Here is a 19,612-nt window from a genome sequence, read left to right as displayed (position 1 = left end):
CCAACCTCAGGGTGTAGGTATTAGGTAGTGGAATGGGGGGAAGGCAGGTACACATCTGCAGGCGTAATTTTTCAGGCACAGAGATATCTGGGCCAGGATAGTGTGTAAATGATCTATTGTAATTTCTCAGATACCTGTGTCATGGACAATTTGTTGGAGTCACTCTTGCTAACTGTCCTGACAGTGCACCAATGATCAAGAGCCTACAAAATTATAATTATAAAGAAATGTGTAGGTAGTCTTACAAGTTTTCTATAATTAAATAAAATCAGGCTATACAAAATGTTTCCTCTTTCCTTTATCCTATTCTTTGCTTTTCAAAACACTCTTCATCCTTCAAGATTCTGTTCAGTGATCCCTCCTTGATGAAGCTTTCCCTGATAGACCCAGGCAGCCTTAGTTGCCCTTTCCTTTGTGTTTCCATCACTGCATCTTGTATTATGATTATTTATGGGTCTCTCATCCTCATTTTGACTTTGGACCCTCCACAACAGATACTATTCCTTGTTATTTTTCTATTTCTAATATATACTATATTACAATACATATATATTACTATATAGTAGGTTCTAGATATATTAGTAAAACATAATATTAATCAACTATATGCTTGAAGGTATTAGGCCTGCTTGACTTACATGAGCTGATTTAAGAAAGACACAAAAATGTCTTAATTTAAATGCTTGCTTTTAGAACTGTCACCTCCAAATAGAAATTACAGAGTAGTGTTTGGGACTCAATATAAAAAAATATTTCTAATAATTTGAGATATTTACGAATACAGTAAACTGATTTGTGAATAGTTATCATTCCACTAATGAAAGCTCTCACGGAACAGAGGATTATTTATGTGTATCTATTATGTGTGTGTATGGATGAATGATAGGATGTTAAAGTGGATATGGTTTCTTATCCACAGAATACCTTAAAGCTGATGAGTATTTGTATTTATGTGGGGAGAGTGATATTCAGAAGCTATTTTCAATATTCCAGAGGTTAAGAAAAAAACAAATTTATCTACAACAAATCTTAATTTTTAAAAGCTTCATAATATTTTGCTTTGGGCCAGACTTATCAATTGAATGACACTGGTTATCATGTAGACACAAAACTCGAATTGGGTGTTAGTTATCATTACCTTTGATTTTTGTAAAAAATTTAAAACCAGTTATTGTAACTAACTCCAATTTGTTTGGAGGGAGAAGGATTTCAAAAAATGGAGTATATGCAGAAAGCATGTTAAAAGAATTTTTGATTATGAACTGAATTAATTTCATTTTATACATTATTTCATGGACTTTTTTTCCTCAGTATTTTTTGCATCTCTGAGATAAGGATGCACCTTACAATAGTGGTGTGTTGTATTTAATTGCAGTGTTTTTTAAGCCTTTGCTAGTAATTCATAAAATAAAGATGCAGCTTTATAATCCACAGAATTTTGATGGTCAGAGAATATGATGATTAGATTCAGAGTCGATGAGAGAATTTGTATGGTTCAGCTGTCAGGCTGTCTGAATCAAGATTCTGCGTTACCTAGGGCAGCTCCTTAATTTTTCTGAGACAGTTTTCTCATCTGTAAAGTGGGGACAATAGTATCTACTTCATAGAGTCCTTGTGAAAAATTGAATGAGATGATACTTGAAATGTGTTAAGCTTTTCTTCTTCTTATACCTGTTCCAACTTGGCAATGCCAGAAAGAGTTAACACTTCTCCCAAATTGCCAAAATTACCAGTAAAAATAAATTACTAAGAATCTTGGAAGATAGGACATTATTTGATTTTATTATGCAAATATTTTTGACCTCCAGAGATTATTTATTTTGCTTTGGAAGCCTGATTTCTTCTGTACTGCTAACCAAACAGTTTATTCCATTTTGTGCAACAATTTATCATGAACCTTAAAAGAAGTACTGATTATCTTAGAGTTTTTGGCTCAATTACCTGTTTTAAATGCTCAGTGACTAAGGAAAGCATGTTATTTTCTCCTCTCCTGCACGGTGGAGTATAACAATAGACTGTGAACAAAGCAAATCAAAGATACACAGGTACCAGTATAAGGGGCCCATTGTGTTTAGTTTGTAGCCCTGTCATATGGTTTTAATTTAGGTCACCTGATTGATTATGACATACTGACAGATAGCACATTGTTCTCTCTTGGAATCTCTAGACACTTTAGTATTTCTATTCTTATCTGTCCATTTTGCTTCCAAACCTTAAGTGAAATGGAATTACAGCATTCACTTTGTTTTCCTGTGCTAAGTGATTATCTCTGAAGTGCAATTTTGTGATTAGGCAAGATGGCATGCATACACTCAGCTAATGCTGATTTCCCCCAGGGTGCAGAAACAGGTAAATTCATAATGAATGGATGTTGTGCTTTGATTTCAAATGCATGTGAAACCTCACCACACTTGGTAGTTTTATTTTAAAAAATGTATTTAATTATTCGAAAATTAACAGGAGAATATTAAAATTGAACTTTAGAAAATGGCATTTAAACATAAGTCAAGGGTGCTAACTGCTTATGAATGTTAATCCCCTTCAGAAGGTGAAAAAACAAACGTACCTGACATAAACTGGATTTGGGGGGGGGTCATTGAAAATCTTCTTTTTAATTATTTATATTCTTTCTGATTAATTCAAAAAATATCTGAACACATCTAGGTATTAGTATTGTCAAATTTTAACATTCCTTATTTTGAAAACTACCTTAATTATTCAACTAATTGCTGTCATGGTATTGTCACCATTGTTTGGGTGACATTTGGCAGGGGTGGGAGATGGGGGGAGAGGCAGGGGAGAAGTTAGGAGTTAATGGTTGGCGCAAAGTATTTTCTTTAATTATTTTCTTTGATGTTTTAAAAACAAATTTGTCCATGACTGTGAGAGACCAATTTTAAAGAAGATTTAGCATTTACAAAATTAGACACACTTTGACCAAATTATAAAAGTAGTTGATTGGAACCCAAACCATACTTTTTTACTGATTTACTTAGAATAAGCGTTGACTGTAATATTGTGAAACTTGAAGTGAGAAACATAATAATACAATTTCCCAATCTTATTTCAATTGAAATCCTTTTTGTAAGGAACCTTGACACTCATCAGAACTCCTTGTAGGCAATGCTAGAGCAACTTACTTGGCTGCACTTCTTTGATTAGCTCCTTCTTCCCACACTTTAATCTCTTAGTGTAGTGTCTGGTATACAGTAATAGCTCAATAAATCTTAACCTTATTATTATTCTCATTATCTTTCCATTGAGTAAAACTAGTACCTTTAATAAGTTGATGGATGATTTCCAATAGTAAAGCGTATTAATTTGGAATAAAGTACTTTTATTCAAGGGAAAACTGACCCATTAAAAATTTTAATCTCTTTTTATGGTCCAGATATACGTCTGTGAACTATCAGTAATATCCTTTCTGGTTGAAGTGATTCACTTTCCTGCATGTTCTGTTGTCACTTGCCCTGAGGGATGTGATACCCTCAAAGTTGTCCTCATAATTTTGGACACCTATCTAGCAGAGATGAATCGCCTACAGTTTCAGCGTTCACTCTGTCACACCTTGCATACTTACCAAGGTAAGCACTTCATAAGTATACTCCACAGGTGATTCCTTAGCCCATACCTGCTATCCAAGACACCATCAGGAAAACTGCAGATGTTTATTTCCCTCACCATGGGGCTGTTGGATAGAACTCTTTGGGCAGAGTTAGGAAAGGTAAGATGTAACACTGGTATGATGAAGAGGACAGTGGATTGGGGACAAAACACTTGTGGGTTGTAGTCTTAGTTCTGTTTAGTAACTTAGGCCAAATTTTGTAGCGTCTTTGAACCTTAGAAGTTATTTTATAGTTATTGTGGAGTTTTTTTGTTTGTTTTTATCTGCCTTTCTGCTGGTCTGGTAGGCTCTGTAAAGATGTCTTACTTATCTTTACATCTCTGTCCCTGGAATGGTGCCATTGACAATATTGAAAAGGTGTTTAACAAATGTGTGTTGAAAAAGTAAGGCAAGAAGACAAACAGGAGGAAGAGAAGGGAAGGCAGAATAGAAAGATGTATTTAAGGCCTAAATTTTCCCCCAAATTCTCTTTGCATAAAACCTTACGAAATCAAGTGCACATGGTTCTATTCTAAGTTAATGGAAGTTTACACCTGAAGGGTTAGGAGAAGTCACCATTGGTCAGACCTTCTCTTTTTATGTATGGGAAACTGAGGCTCGTGATGATTAAGTGAGTTGTCAGTAAGGTAATGGCAAAGCCTCATCCAGCTCTTCTCACTCGTAGGTCAGCACTCCCTGGACTATTACGGGCAGCCTTAATATCGGGCTATATGTGTAAATAGATCCAGAAGGATATAGCCCTACACACTAGGATTTGGGGAAAAGGGGTGGTCTTTCACTTTCATTTATCTGTACCTTTCTATTTCTTGATTTAAGCAACACCAAAACACCGTGAACTATTTTTATAACATAATAAAAATATCATGTGGAAAAGTATAATTTTTAAAACATAATGAATTTCAATACTCTGTACGAATACCATATGGGATAAATAACAATAAGCATAACAAAAAGTACCCTATAGCATGAATATGATTTGCTGAAGTATATTTATCAGAGTGGGCTGGAATTCACCAGTGTGTGTATTAAATCCCTCTGTTTGGCATATTGATGAAGAGGCTGCCTGTTATTTTTAGGTCAGGATTTAAATGCTTGGTTATATTGCCTAAGAGTTCAAACAACTGTATCTCCCCAAAAGAGGCTGCCCAGATTTCTTCCAGTTGGGCCCCACCCTTCTAATGTACTTCTTCAAGGTCATATTCAAGTACACTGTCTTCTGATCTGTCTAAATTCCATTCATCAAGTGTTTCCTTTCCATTAATATTTCTGAATACCTCTCTGGCTCATTTAGGTAAGAGAAAAAGCAAAGTGTTTTAAAGCAACATCCCGTATTTATAGATTGAATTGAGTTATTCTTTCATTCATTCTTTGTTCTAGCGTTTTGGCTATTTTTGAAGTGGCCTGAGACCTTGTTAAGCAGGAAGACAAGAAAGAGGTTCCTTTGCCACCACTTATAAAGCTGTGGTTGAGAAGAATGGAGTGGAATGGCTAAAAGTCAAGCAGTGTTGCATCTTATCTTTCCTGACTTTGCCCAGTTATACCCATACTTGCATGTTAAGTATCTTGCATACTAATTATCTACAGATGAGCGTATTTATTCAACTTATTTTTCAATGTTATTATTTTCACAGCTTCCGCCACCTTTGAAGACTTTCAGATTCGTCCCCACACTCTCTTTGTTCATTCGTACAGAGCTCCAGCTTTCTGTGATCACTGTGGAGAAATGCTATGGGGGCTGGTGCGTCAAGGCCTTAAATGTGAAGGTAAGGTATTCCTTCCCCAGCCAAGTGGAACGCATGCTGGAGTTAGCTACTTATGTCGTGCCCTCTTCTGCAATGCCTTCTTTCCTTCAGATACCTTCCAGGGATCTGGGTACTGCATGGATTCTGTTCGGTTCATTTCCTATCTTCAACATGTTAGCCCTGATCTGGGAAGCCAGATTCTCCTATCTTTTCCCCTATATCATGTGGATATGTTTCTCTCCCATAACGTGTTGTTTATTTTGCTAACAGGCTAAACATATAATTTGCATCTTAAGCCAGAACTTGGAATAGTAGGCATTCAATAAATGTTTGCTGAAAGGAGCTGAGATTCAGGAGGTTAATCAAACCATCCAAGGTCACTCAGCTGTTGAGTGGCAGGCTGGAACGTGTACCCAGTTTCTACACCAAGATCATAGTTCTGTCATCCTCCATGGACAGAAATCCTTGAAGTGCATAATTCAGGTTTATAGGATACCATGATATAATCTTAAAAACGGACCAAATCATACCTTGCTCCTTTTTGATGAAGGGTGGGGCGGGGAGGGATAGAGCTGTTTGAACTTTGACCAAAAACCCCAAGCTTTTATGATGAAATCCATAAATAAAATAACCATAATTTCTGAATTTCTGTCTGTAAGAAGGGAAGTTAAGAGACAGTGATCTGGAAGAAAGTCTACCTAAAGTGTAGTTTTATGAAAATTTGCCTGGCCTGCTATGTGACACATGGGGAAATTCTGAACAGTAAGATTACGTGATAGAACTATGAACAGTGGAAATATTGAGAGGAAAATGGTGCTTTTTCCTAATTATCTACCATGTAGAAACTAGCATGCGTAGTATTTTACATATTTTCTCAACAATTCTGCAAGGTAGTTATTATCCTCATTTTACAGACAGGAAAACTGAGGTGAAGTAATTTTTCCAAGGCCATGTAGACAAACAAGTTGTGGAGCCATGATTCAAATCAGTGCAAGTCAAAAGTTGTGAAGCGTTATGATTAATTTTCCCTTGCAATAGAACTTGAGGCAGCTAAAAATAGGTCATCTCACTGGAGTTTTATTGCTAGATCCCTCAAAGCCCAAGTCCCTTATGTTAGAAAACATTTTTTTAAATGATAACCAGGGTAGTTGCTGGGCTCATCCAATAAAATCAGATGTCAAAACCCAGCTTATTGACAAATTGGGAAAATAAATCAGAAGAGCTCAAAAGAAAATTTAAATTTTCGAGCAGCCACAAGAAAAATGGAAGGAGTACTGTTTCTAAAAATTCATAATCTACAACTTATACTAAAATAGCTTTTAATTTATAGTTGAACAAAAGTCATTTTTACTTTCCCCTTCCAGGATGTGGGCTGAATTACCACAAGAGATGTGCATTTAAAATCCCGAACAACTGCAGTGGCGTGAGGAGGAGAAGGCTCTCAAATGTTTCCCTTACTGGGCTCAGCTCTGTCCGCACAGCATCTGCCGAGCTTTCCACCAGTGCCCCCGATGAGCCCCTTCTGGTATGGCCTCCTGTTTATCCATTTGCCCGTTTACATGAGAAGTCTGTAGGACGATGTGGTCACAGTGGTAATCAATCCAAGACAGCGCCCTGGGAGAGAGGACACAGCCAGGGTGTTAATGACTGTGTTTCTTCAGGGCCTGTGCTGTAGATTGGTTAGTGCTTCAACAAATATCCAACAGCTTCGAGTTTGCTTTTATCTGTGAGCTTAGAGCAATTTTAAAATCTGTGAGGTTTCATCATGGTCATGGAGCCAGAGCAGCACTGACTAATACGTGAATGTGACAAAACATAATTTGTCAAAATTTGGAAACCAGAGATAAAAGATTTTCTTCTCTGATGATTATTAGAGTATTTCGTGGCATGGTTGACTGTTTATTCTGGGAGAAAATCTGAACTTCGCTCATATGAAAAGATGAAAGCCTTTAATTGTTTGGCATTAAAGGCGTACATGCTGATGTCAAAGTGACACTGGTTGACAAATGCCATGGGAAAAATAGCATTTAATACTTTAAGTATTTCCATTGGCTCTAAAATATATATCTGTGGATGTGGCTTAAATATTTTTCTTTAAGAAAGTTAAATTTTGATTTTCCAAACATTGAAAGCAAAGTAAAAATTGTGGTAATTACGTGCACTATTTAAAATAAGAACATTATCCTGAAATAAGCTAATTGTGTGAGCTTAAGTTTCCTATTTTTACTCCCTCTGCTAGTGGATATTACAAAAACTCTTTATAATCTAATAATTACAAAAGTCAATTAAAGAGAAAAATAAAAATTATGAAACATTTAGGTTAGATAAATCCCTGGGGTGGAGAGGGGCAATGCATTTTGAAGCCATCTCTAAAAAGCTGTATTAATTACTCTGTTGTTCAGAAAATATTTCATTGTGATCTTTAAATCACTTAAATTTTGTTGCAACATAAGCCAGACATATAACTCAAATGAATGCTTATTTTGATAAATAGGAAAAGTCCGTACTCTGTGTTTCTGTGACTTTTGGGTGGGAGTTTGTTGTGTTTTCATGAAGTGAACCTGTTAGGGGAAGTCAGGCACTAAATCCCACCAGTAACTAGAAGAATATATTATATTTTGGTGACTATTCAGAATGCATGTGTGGTTGTATATTACTTTATAAAGTTGTATTAGTTAGAATTAATGATACCCTTACTGAAAGGTGCTTAAGTCAAAATCTATTTACTTTTTCAAATAACTCTCATATTATCTTTCCAACTATGAGATTTCTTGATTTCGTTTGAATTTTTGTAGGTAGTGATTTTATAAGTTAGCAGTTACTCTTGCTTTTAAGTACAGTCTCTGAGAGTCATACTGTTTACAGAATAGACATTTTTAAACAAGTTTAAGAAATAAAATTATAAGTTAATGTGTATTGGTTTCAGTTTCACCAGGAAAAGATTTTTAAAAGTTAGTTAACATCTCATAAGTAATCTAAAGCTGTAAACTAAAGTTATTCATCATTAGAATAGATTAGAATCTAGGTAATTAATGCTAAACATTCTTCCTTTAAAACTCAGTTTTTCAAAAAGAATTAATAGGAATATGTTTAATTGTTTGCCTGGAGAATTCAGACCAGACTTCCAAGATGAGGTGTTACTTAAGCTGATCTTTACTGTGCTTTTTCATTTATCAGTGGTTTGATTTTCTATATTAGGCTAAGTGTTTGATCTCTTCAAAGTCATACAGGGTAATTTTAAAATGATGGCTTTTGTGCAAAGACTTCATAAGTCAATAGAAAGAGTTGCATGTATATAATCTGTTTTAATGCGTTTCTTAATATATGCTTGATGTATTTAAAATTAATTTTGTGTGAAATTTGAATACTAAAATTAAGAAAAAAACCTATCTCAGTTTTTAATAATATATACATATATGCACATATGTATGTATACATACACATGTGTGTATATATATATATATATATGCTTCCAAACATCACATATGTATCATTTAGATTTTATAAATATAAATGAAATTATTATATGCATGCATATTTATAAATGTGAATGTATAATTTATATATAAATTTAATTTAGGTTACTACAGTCTTTAAGCAGGTTTTTGTGTTTTTCAACCGAATTATTTAATTGCTTTAATTGCTTTATTTAATCAAATTACATAATTATTTAATTATTCGAATTACTTGATTACAAGCTATATTGTACATCAGATGTTGAAATTCATTAGCACTTTATTGCTGAACGGAATTTTTTTTGTAGTAGAATGCTTAAAAATGTTTTAAAAATACATTTTAAAAATCACATTTTAACTATATCTGCCAAGAATGCTTACAAAAGTTTGATCAAATCATATATTTATGAGGTGAGAAAATATTGGGGCCACAGGATACTTCGAAAAATGTTATTATGAACTTTCATAACCTTATATAAAATGCCCTATGGGTAACCTTTAAATGAAAAATGCCTTTGGTAATAGTGTTGGTGACACACTGGCTCTCAAATGCACGTTTTACATTCATCATAGCACTTTTTGCCCCTGTGGGGTGCCTGTATGTCTCTCTTTGCATGCTCGGAGTGCAGCTAATATGTCTCTTTTCATCCCTGTGCAAAACATAAAAGGCCAGTAACTATAGTTTAAAGGTTATAGTGAATGCCTAGTCAAAGGTAACATTATGGTAATGATAGTAAAACCTTTTAGTCCGTATACAATAAACAATATTTTCCATTTCTGAAAAGGATGATGGTCTATATTAAGATGGCATTGCTAAGTAATGCCATTAGACCACCCATGTTGCAAGTCTGCAATAAGTATAGATTTTCTGCCCAAATGTAAGAAAATGATTTTTCTATTCAACATTTGATTGCCTATTTTGACTGGAAAATCACCATTTCACATATGGATTAAAATACTGGTAATTCTATTAATTTACCCATTTCTGGCAAATAAATTGAGTCTTGGATTTCTATACTGCTGCTCACATAGAAAAAAAAGTATAACAACATAGATCTTATGACAAGCTTTGTCTGTCGTCAACTTCGGCACTAAACTGTATCCATTATTCCAACCATGATGCAGTCCTTTTTTGAGAAAATCCAAAATGTAGGCAATTTATGGCATAAGAGCTCTGCAAGGGTGTATATCTTTTTGTACATCATCACCTATGTTAGAAGGAAACAAGAAAAACTCAGTAGGTACTTAAGGAGGACACACTAATATGTTGTTTCATTATGTATAAGTATACTTATTAAGATTATATCAGTTTTATAAACTTTTAGACAATTGCATAGGAGAAGTCAAGATTAAATGATCCTATAATATCTCTGTTTATCATCTATATCTTTTTAAAAATCATCTCATCTTTTTAAAAATTTGCAGATGTTCTTGTGGTGTTTGGGAAAAGTTAAAGCCATTTGAAATCATGTTATACAAGGCTTAGTCTTAGGCAAAAAAGTTAATAATCTGTTCCAGAACTTCTGCTCCTAGCTATGAAGAAGCTTGTATCAGACCACTCTCCTGTAAGGGACAATTATAAAAGCTGAATACAGTATAACAGAACATAACAAAACAATATTTAAAGGTACCTGGGAGCAACCAAGGCAATCAGGATTTGAGGGACAAATGTCTCAGAAATAAGGAAATCACAGAGAGGTCAATGTACAGGACAGCCCCCAAACAAAGAAGTAGCTGGCTCAAAATGTCAGTAGTGCTGAGTTTGAGAACCCCTGATGTAGAACAAAGCTGGAGAATTTCCAAACATATCATAAAGCCGTAGTTAAGACAATGTGGTATTACACCAGAACAGAAAATAAACCAATGAAACAGAATAGAAGGAGTCCAGAAACTATGCGCATATACAGGCCAACTAAGTTATGACAACAGTACCACTGCTGTGAGAAAAGGATGGTTTTTTTCAACAAATATTTCTGGAACCAATGGGATATCTATATGGAAAATATGAATCTTGACCTTACCTTATACCATATACAAAATAAATCCTAGGTAGATTAGGAGCTTCTAGGAGATAACATACAAGAGTATCTACAGTAACTTGGGTCACGAAAACCTTTTTCAAATAGGACTCAAATCACTGATGACAAAAGAAAAAAATTGGTAAATTGGGCATCATTAAAATTAACAAATTATTTTCAGCAAAATATACCATTAAAAGTGTGGAAAAGCAAGTCACAGAATGGGAAAATATATTTTCAATGTATATAATATGTATATATATCTTGTAAAAGAGTCATATCCAAATGTATAAAGAACATCTATAAAAGTTGAAAAGACAGACAACCTTATTTAAGATACAGGCAAAGTACTTGAATGGCACTTTACAAAAGAAGACAGCCAATAAACATGAAAATGTATTTTACATCGTTATTTATCAGAGTCTAAATTTAAATCTACAATGAGATACCTGTACACCAGAATGTCTAATGTTGGGGGAAAAAAACTGACAGTAACAAGTATTGGTGAAGATATTGAGCAACTAGAACTCACATACACTACTACTAGGAATATAAATTGGTTCAGCAACTTTGGAAATCCGGTTGGCAGTTGTCTTCTAAAGCTGAACATATGCATATCATGCGACTCAGCAGTTTTACTCCTAGGTATATATTCACCAGAAATGTGTATAGACATGCATGGAAAGATATGTACCAGAATTTTTTTTAATTTTTAAAAATACGTACCAGAATTTCTAAAAATTTTTTAGACTTCGCTTTTTTAAAGCAGTTTTAGGTTCACAGCAAAACTGAAAGGCAGGCACAGAGATTTCCCATATACCCCTTGCCACCCACACATGCATAACCTCCCCCATTATCACCATCACTCACCAGAGTGGTACTTTTGCTAACACTGGTGAACATACGTTGACATACACATCATAATCACCCAGTCACATCATAACCAACCAAAGTCCATGGTTTGCTTTAGGGTTCACTCATGGTGTTGTACATTCTGTGGATTTGGACAAATGCATAATGACATGTATTCATCATTATGGTATCATGCAGAATATTTTCACTGCTCTAAAAGTCCTCTTAGCTTCATCTGTTCTTCCCTCCACCCCTCCAGCCAACCCCTACCAACTACTGATTTTTTTTACTGTCTCTATAGTTTTGCCTTTTTCAGAATGTCATATAGTTGGAATACAGTATGTACCCTTTCCAGTTTGGCTTCTTTTACTTAGTAGGACATACTTAAGTTTCCTCCATGTCTTTTCGTGGCTTGATGGCTTATTTCATTTTAGAGTGGAATAACATTCCATTGTCAAGATGTCCACAGTTCATTTATCCATTCACCTAACAAAGGACATCTTGGTTGCTTCCACGTTTTGCCAGTTATGAGTAAGGCTGCTGTAAGCATCCATGTATAGGTTTTGGTGTAAACATAAGTTTTCAGCTCTTTTGAGTAAGTATCAAGGAGTGCAATTGCTGGATCATATGATAAGATTATGTTTTGTCAGAACTGCCAAACTGTCTTCCAAAGTGGCTGCACCATTTTGCATTCCCACAGCAATGAATGAGAGTTCCTGTCGTTGCACATCCTTGTCAGCATTTGGTGTTGTCGTTATTTTGGATTTTGTGTTCTGATAGGTGTGTAGTGGTTTCTCATTGTTTTAGTTTGCATTTCCCTGATGACATATGATGTGAAACTTCTTTTCACATGCTTATTTGCCATCTGTATATCTTTTTTGGTAAGACGTTTGTTAAAGTTTTTGGCCCATTTGTAAATTGGATTGTTTGTTTTCTTATTGTGGAATTTTAAGAGTTCTTTATATATAGATATATTATTTAATATTTATTTATTTTGGCTGCCCCTGGTCTTAGTTGCAGCATGCGGAATCTTTAGTTGCATCAGGCGGACTTCTTAGTTGTGGCATGCAAACTCTTAGTTGTGGCATGTGACCTCTTAGTTGAGGCAAACATGCAGGATCTAGTTCCCCGACCAGGGATCGATCCCAGACCCCCTGCATTTTGAGTGTGGAATCTCACCCACTGGACCACCAGGGAAGTTCCAAGAGTTCTTTGTATATTTCGGATAACAATCTTTGTTAGATGTGTCTTTTGCTAATATTTTGCAAATGTTTTCTCCCTGTCTGTGGCTTGTCTTTTAATTCTCTTAACATTGTCTTCTGCAGAGCAGAAGTTTTTAATTTTAATGAAATCCAGCTTATCATTTATTTCCTTCAAGGATCATGTCTTTGGTTATGTATTTTAAAAAGCACCACCATATCCAGGGTCACCTAGGTTTTCTCCTATGTTATCTTCTAGGATTTTTATAGTGTTGTGTTTTACATTTAGGTCTATGATTCATATAGAGTTAAATTTTTTAATTTAAATTAACTTAATTAACTTGCATTAATTTACTTTTTAATTTAAGTTAATTAAGTTAATTCATTGTAAGTTCTGTGTCTAGATTCATTTGTTTACATGTGAATCACCAGCACCATTTATTGAAGAGACCATCTTTGCTCCATTGTATTGCCTTTGCTCCTTGGTCAAAGGTGAGTTGACTGTATTTATGGGGGCTTATTTGGGGTCTCACTGTTTTACTTCATTGATCTATTTGTCATTCTTATACCACACTGTTTTGATTATTATAGCTTTATAGTAAGTCTTGAAGTTGGGTAGCATCAGTCCTCTAACTTTATTCTTCTCCTTCAGTATCATGTTGGCTATTCTGGGTATTTTGCCTCTCCATATAAACTATAAAATCACTTTGTTGATATCCATAAAATAGTTTGCTGAGATTTTGATTGGGATTGCATTGAATCTATAGGTCAAGTTGGGAAGAGCTGACAAATTGATAACATTGAGTTTTCCTATCTGTGAACATGGTATATCTCTCTCCATTATTTTGCTCTTTTATGTCACTCATCAGAGTTTTATAGTTTTCCTCATATAGATTTTATTCATATTTTGTTAGATTTATACCTAAGTATTTCACCTTGGTGGGGTGCCAGTGTGAATGGTATTGTTACAAGCATGTTTTTAACATTTGTATTCATTGTAGCTAAAAGCTAGAAACAAATAAATAGTGGTAGAGTCATACAATGGAATAGTATACAGCAGTACAGCAATAGAATTGAGGAACTGTTGATTCATTCAGCAACATAAATGAATCTCACAAAATAATATTTAGGGAAAAAAAACAGACACAAAAGATTATATGCCTGTGAATCCAGTGTATGAAGTTCTAATCCAGAAAAACTGATTTATGGTGAGAGACATCAGAATAATGGCTCCTCGTAGGTGCCCACTTAGAGAGGGAGCAAGAGAGAGCCTTTCTGGATGCTGGAAATATTCTATATCTTGATCTGGGTAGAGGTTACATGCTTATATGCGCATGTAGAACCTCATCAAGATGTACACCTAGAATTTTCTGCACTTTATTCCATATAAATTATACCTCAATAAAAAGATTTTATTTATTTATTTATTTAATATGTGGTCTTAATTATTTATTTATTTATTTATTTTTGGCTGTGTTGGGTCTTCGTTTCTGTGCGAGGGCTTACTCTAGTTGCGGCAAGTGGGGGCCACTCTTCTTCGTGGTGCGGCGAGCCTCTCACTATCGCGGCCTCTCTTGTTGTGGAGCACAGGCTCCAGACGCGCAGGCTCAGTAGTTGTGGCTCACGGGCCTAGTTGCTCTGCGGCATGTGGGATCTTCCCAGACCAGGGCTCGAACCCGTGTCCCCTGCATTGGCAGGCAGATTCTCAACCACTGCGCCACCAGGGAAGCCCAATAAAAAGGTTTTAAAATGACAATAGCAAGTTATAAAGTCATTAGGTTTCTTCATCCCAAGTCATGTGGTAAAAGGATGAAATATTATATCAGAAAAGTTAATAATTTAATTTAATTCTGAGATTCCTATCAGTCAATTTAAAGAAAACGGGGTTATAGAAATTACATTATTCAGTAACAGGAAACATAAATTCTTTGGGTGCTAAATGAAAGTAATATGCCACATCACCCTAATATATGTAGTATTCATTTACATAATAAACATTTTCTACAGTAGTCTTCACCACAGATACACAACTGTGATTCATATGATCTTCTTTCAAGGGAAAAACAAAAGTAAAAACAAAGCTCTAGTAAAATATTACAGCCAACTACCAAAGGAATAGGTGGCTCTCTTTTTCTTGGCGACCTATGGACATTTCTGGTGATTCTAATTTGATAGCAAGGGAGAAATACAGAGGTGTGTGTTTCCCAAAATTTTTTCTTTAAAATAATGGTGCTATAAAATATTATGCAAAAAATCCTTCTCCTAGTCAAATAAGATTGGGAAGTACTCCTCAGTCCACCCAAGTACTGGACATCACAATATTCATTAAGCATAGTTATGGCTCTCAGAAGTCTTGCAATAATGAAATCAGTGTTCCTAAACTGACTCAACTATGGAATCCCTTTTTCTCAGGAAACCTAGGAATACCTAGTGGGAAAATAACATGCACTTTTAGAAATGGTAACTTAGAGGAATAAGTCAATTAATGCATGTTGCATAGACCATCTTCAAATATCGTGCAGTAAACCAGCACTAAGCTGGAATTGAATTCTGCTGATAGCCCAGAATAAAGACATTCAGGGCTACAAACTGGAGGAAAACCCTGAGCTTTGGATATTAGGTATGTTGATGACAAGGATAATATCTTATTTTGGAAATTGAGGAAATTTGATTTCTTCTCGCAAAGGGAAAGCTTTGCCTCCTCTCTATGAAAATGTTCTATAAAAGTACATTCAAACAGGGTTATAATTTCTCCTCCAAAGTCATGTTTGGGTCTGGCCAAATGAGCAATTGTTGCTCCTGAATTCTGCTCATGCTTCCTGTTAATCCAGAAGTCTAACTGGTATCACTAGGTAACAGTTAATTTTAGCAGAACCTCAATCTAAATGTACATCCCTTTCCAAAGTGTCTGACAAAATGGATTAGCTGTAGATTGCAAATTAGGATGCAGGGACTGAGAGCACAAATAATAGGATTTTTCTCAAAGTGTAATGTTTATTCAACACTGGAAGTATCATGGATTTCAAAACACCATCATACATTTTTGTTAAGAAAAAGAGTCAACTGTATTTTAGTTTTGATTTAATTTCTAGTTATCAGATAGAGCTACCCCACAAAGCTTGAGGGAACAGAGATGAAAAAGAACATATTCAGCATAAATTACCAGATGCATGTCTACTTAACCAAAATGTTTCTTAGATTTTTCATTGATACTCCTCCTCTTAAAAAATTTATCATAACCTTTCTACTTTTGAATTATATTTCAACCTTAAATGAAATCAGACAGAAAGCAATGATATGCAGCGAAGACTCTAAAATGAGCAAAGAATACACTGTAGACATATTTCTCTCATTAAAACTCTAACCCACTATTGGACTTTTCAGGTTTGTAAAGCACTGACTGATACTGATTATTCATCAACTTATTCTTGCCTGCAGGCAGATAACTATGTCACATTTGATTACTTTGATGACCTTTTTCTTTCTTTTTCCATTGAGAGTATGAATTATTGTGAAGAAAATCTGATCTTTCACTTAAAGGTCAAAATGCTTCTTTCTGACTCTCATTTATTTTCAAGAAGGTGAATGAACCGTCTTTCATCACTGACACTGTGACAAGTAGATATTTTCTTTACCTCTACCAACTCAAAACTTTAAACTGTGTTTTTTGTAATCTTAGTGTCTGTAGTTCCATTGAAATGTTAAAAAGTAGTTTCTAACCCAGATGTTTCTGTGCCACAAAGACTGATTAGTATCACATTTTGCTTTTTCTTGAAAATCTATTATTTTCTAATAATATTATTGAGTAACATGCATTGCTTTCCTCCAATAACACGGTTCTCTTGTCTTCTGCCTCCCCTTTTCTGCACCTTTGTCTGCTTTTTGCTCTTACGACTTCATGTTTCAGTCTCCTGTGAGTCCTGGCTTTGAGGTAGGTACTAACTCTGCCTAGGAATGTGCTTCACCATCTTTTGCAAGCCAACATTATAATATTAAATTAACATCAGACAGTCATCTGTATTGACTCTATGAGAATACTCAGGTCAGAATTTAGCTCAGAATCCCACCTGTTGAACAGCAGAAAGCCCATGGGTGGTGGTGGTGGTGGTTGTCTTTTCCTGGTGTTATTGTTTAAGTTTTCACAGTCTTCAAGAAGACAAAGAGCAGTGCAGGCATTAGACCAATAGTTGGTTTATTAGATAAAATTTTGCCCTCAGATTACTTGATTCCATAACATTGGTGTCTTTTCTATGAAGCTGGGCAGGCCAGTTGAGAATAGAACAGAACACAGTCAGCACTCACTTTACCTGGTAGCATATTAACTGAAATGTGTGCATGCTGGAACTGTGTCCTGGTGCTAGGTACCATAGAACTGTGCCAAGTGAGGTCACCATCCTGATATCCAGCAGTTTTGGTTGGCACCATAAGGCACAAAACAAGGACTGCCTGAAGAGGACTTATAACTTTTCAAGAAAGGAGCTTTGAATCGTAATGTATTATCACAGTCTATTTAATTATTTTTTAAAAGGATGGTACTAGTGTATGTATTAAGGTCTCAATCCAAGAAGAAATTATATATGGAAAACCACACATTTCCTTCATAAAGGTTTTAAGTAAGACCCCCTCCAAAATTGGCCTTTTGTCTATCTTAAGCAATTAATAACCTAAACATGGAAAAGTCAAGCATTAAAGCAGGCTATACAACAGTGCTCTTCTTGTGATAACTTGTTTTGACCAGTTGACTTGTTAATGTTTCATTTTTCTTATTTCTGTACCTCTGGTGAGTTGAGAGTTGACATATTGTTATTTTCTTTCATGAGACTGTAAATTTCAAATACCATTATTAGTGTCCATTCTAAGATGGTATTGTTAAGGTAACTCTAACATAGGAAGCAAATCAAAATACAACCAGAACATGTTCTGGGTTAAAGAAAATTAACAAGTCAAGATATCTTTTTTTTTTTTTTTTTGCGGTACGCGAGCCTCTCACTGTTGTGGCCTCTCCCGTTGCGGAGCACAGGCTCCGGACGCGCAGGCTCAGCGGCCATGGCTCATGGCCTAGCCGCTCCACAGCATGTGAGATCTTCCTGGACCGGGGCACGAACCCATGTCCCGTGCATCAGCAGGTGGACTCTCAACCACTGCGCCCCTGGGGAAGCCCCAAGTCAAGATATCTTGATTCATAAGATGTAAAATGAAGAGATCTGCTTCAATAATAGTGAATTCCCATGATTGAAAAATTATCCTAGTTCAAAATGTGCCGTACTTAGAAAAGTCTGGGGTGAATGCTAGGTCAGTATAATTTTTGATATTCTTGTAAATTTAAATTTTGTAATTTACAGTGCCATTCAGACATAATTTTAGATGTGGACTAGTATCTTTCCCTTCAAATTATCCTTTGGGAATAAAGCCAAAAAAGGGCGGGAAGCGTTTTCCACTTCCCTCTCCTGCACTGAAATCGGAGCAGATGGTGTAAAAGAGGACTGAAGGGTAGTTTGCTTTTCTGTGGAAGTTGTACAACTTAAAGGCAGTCAGGCCTTCACGGGATAGCTCCTGAGGGAAACAAGATGCATTTTCTGCATAAGCTATTGTTCTTGAAGTTGTTTATAGCTGGTTTGTTGAAAAGGTAACAAACTTTTCTTCTTTTCTTTATAATGTCCTGGAAGATAATTATTCATAAAATTTGACCAGTATTTCAGAGAAATATTCTAGTGACAGTTTGTGAGTTGCAGAACTGTTTGAGAAACCTGGTCATGGCTCCATGTTCAGCATGTCCTAGTCAGAGTTTATATTTTCAGGTTTGTAACTCAAGGATGCAAAAGTATACAAGTGTAGGTCAATCCTCTGCCCTCATGGACTTGCAGGAATGGACACTATGGAAACAAAGAAATGTGTTTTTGTAAAAGCTTTCTGGTATTACATTGCAATGATATATATTAATTTACTTAATGTCCTCTATTGATTAGATTGGTTCCTTTTTTTTTAAACAATGTGAAAATAGGCATCTTTGTCTGTATTTTTTGCACACTTGTAAACATATTTGTAGGTTTCTCAGTAAGTATTTATCGAATGAATCCAGTAGGTTATATCCTTAGAAGCCAAGTAGACTAAAGAATATACACATTTTTTTTTTGCCAACTAGTTCTTCAAAAGGATATAAAAGTTTAAATTTATGACTTCACTGACTGCAGTGTATGAGAGTTTCCTTTTCCTCATAGCCTTCCCAACAATCGATTTTATCAGTATTTTAAAAGGTTTTTTTTTTCACAAATTTGATAGATAGGCAAAATAATTTCTATTCCTAAATATGATTTCTTTACTGGAGAAGAGAAACAACTTTTCATATATTTTTTGGACATCTGTATTTCACCTATGGTGAATTGCCTGTCTCTTTCTCTATTGAGTTGCTTTGAATATATATATATATTTTTAAACTTAAAAAAAATTTTAACATCTTTATTGGAGTATAATTGCTTTACAATGTTGTATTCGTTTCTGCTGTATAACAAAGTGAATCAGCTATATGTATACATATGTCCCCATATCTCCTCCCTCTTGCATCTCCCTCCCACCCTCCCTATCCCACCCCTCTAGGTGGTCACAAAGCACTGAGCTTATCTCCCTGTGCTATGCGGCTGCTTCCCACTAGCTATCTATTTTACATTTAGTAGTATATATAGGTCCATGCCACCCTCTCACTTCTTCCCAGCTTACCCTTCCC

At 35.2% G+C, this 19,612-nt stretch overlaps 1 protein-coding gene across 1 annotated transcript in view; it reads left to right on the top strand.

Annotated features, from left to right (window-relative positions):
• PRKD1 (protein kinase D1) overlaps window positions 1–19,612 on the top strand; it is a 164,110-nt gene that overhangs the window by 75,120 nt on the left and 69,378 nt on the right. Inside the window, exons 2-4 of the mRNA XM_089907541.1 lie at window positions 5,257–5,388; window positions 6,732–6,892; window positions 16,799–16,822. Coding sequence (XP_089763667.1) covers window positions 5,257–5,388; window positions 6,732–6,892; window positions 16,799–16,822 — 317 coding nt within the window. The remainder of the gene's footprint in view (window positions 1–5,256; window positions 5,389–6,731; window positions 6,893–16,798; window positions 16,823–19,612) is intronic.

Source organism: Delphinapterus leucas, chromosome 2 (assembly GCF_059928025.1).
Source record: "Delphinapterus leucas isolate spDelLeu-1000000601 "Yukka" chromosome 2, BTC_Dleu_Yukka2, whole genome shotgun sequence".
Lineage (NCBI taxonomy): Eukaryota > Metazoa > Chordata > Mammalia > Artiodactyla > Monodontidae > Delphinapterus > Delphinapterus leucas.
This window is presented reverse-complemented; position numbering and strand designations above follow the sequence as displayed.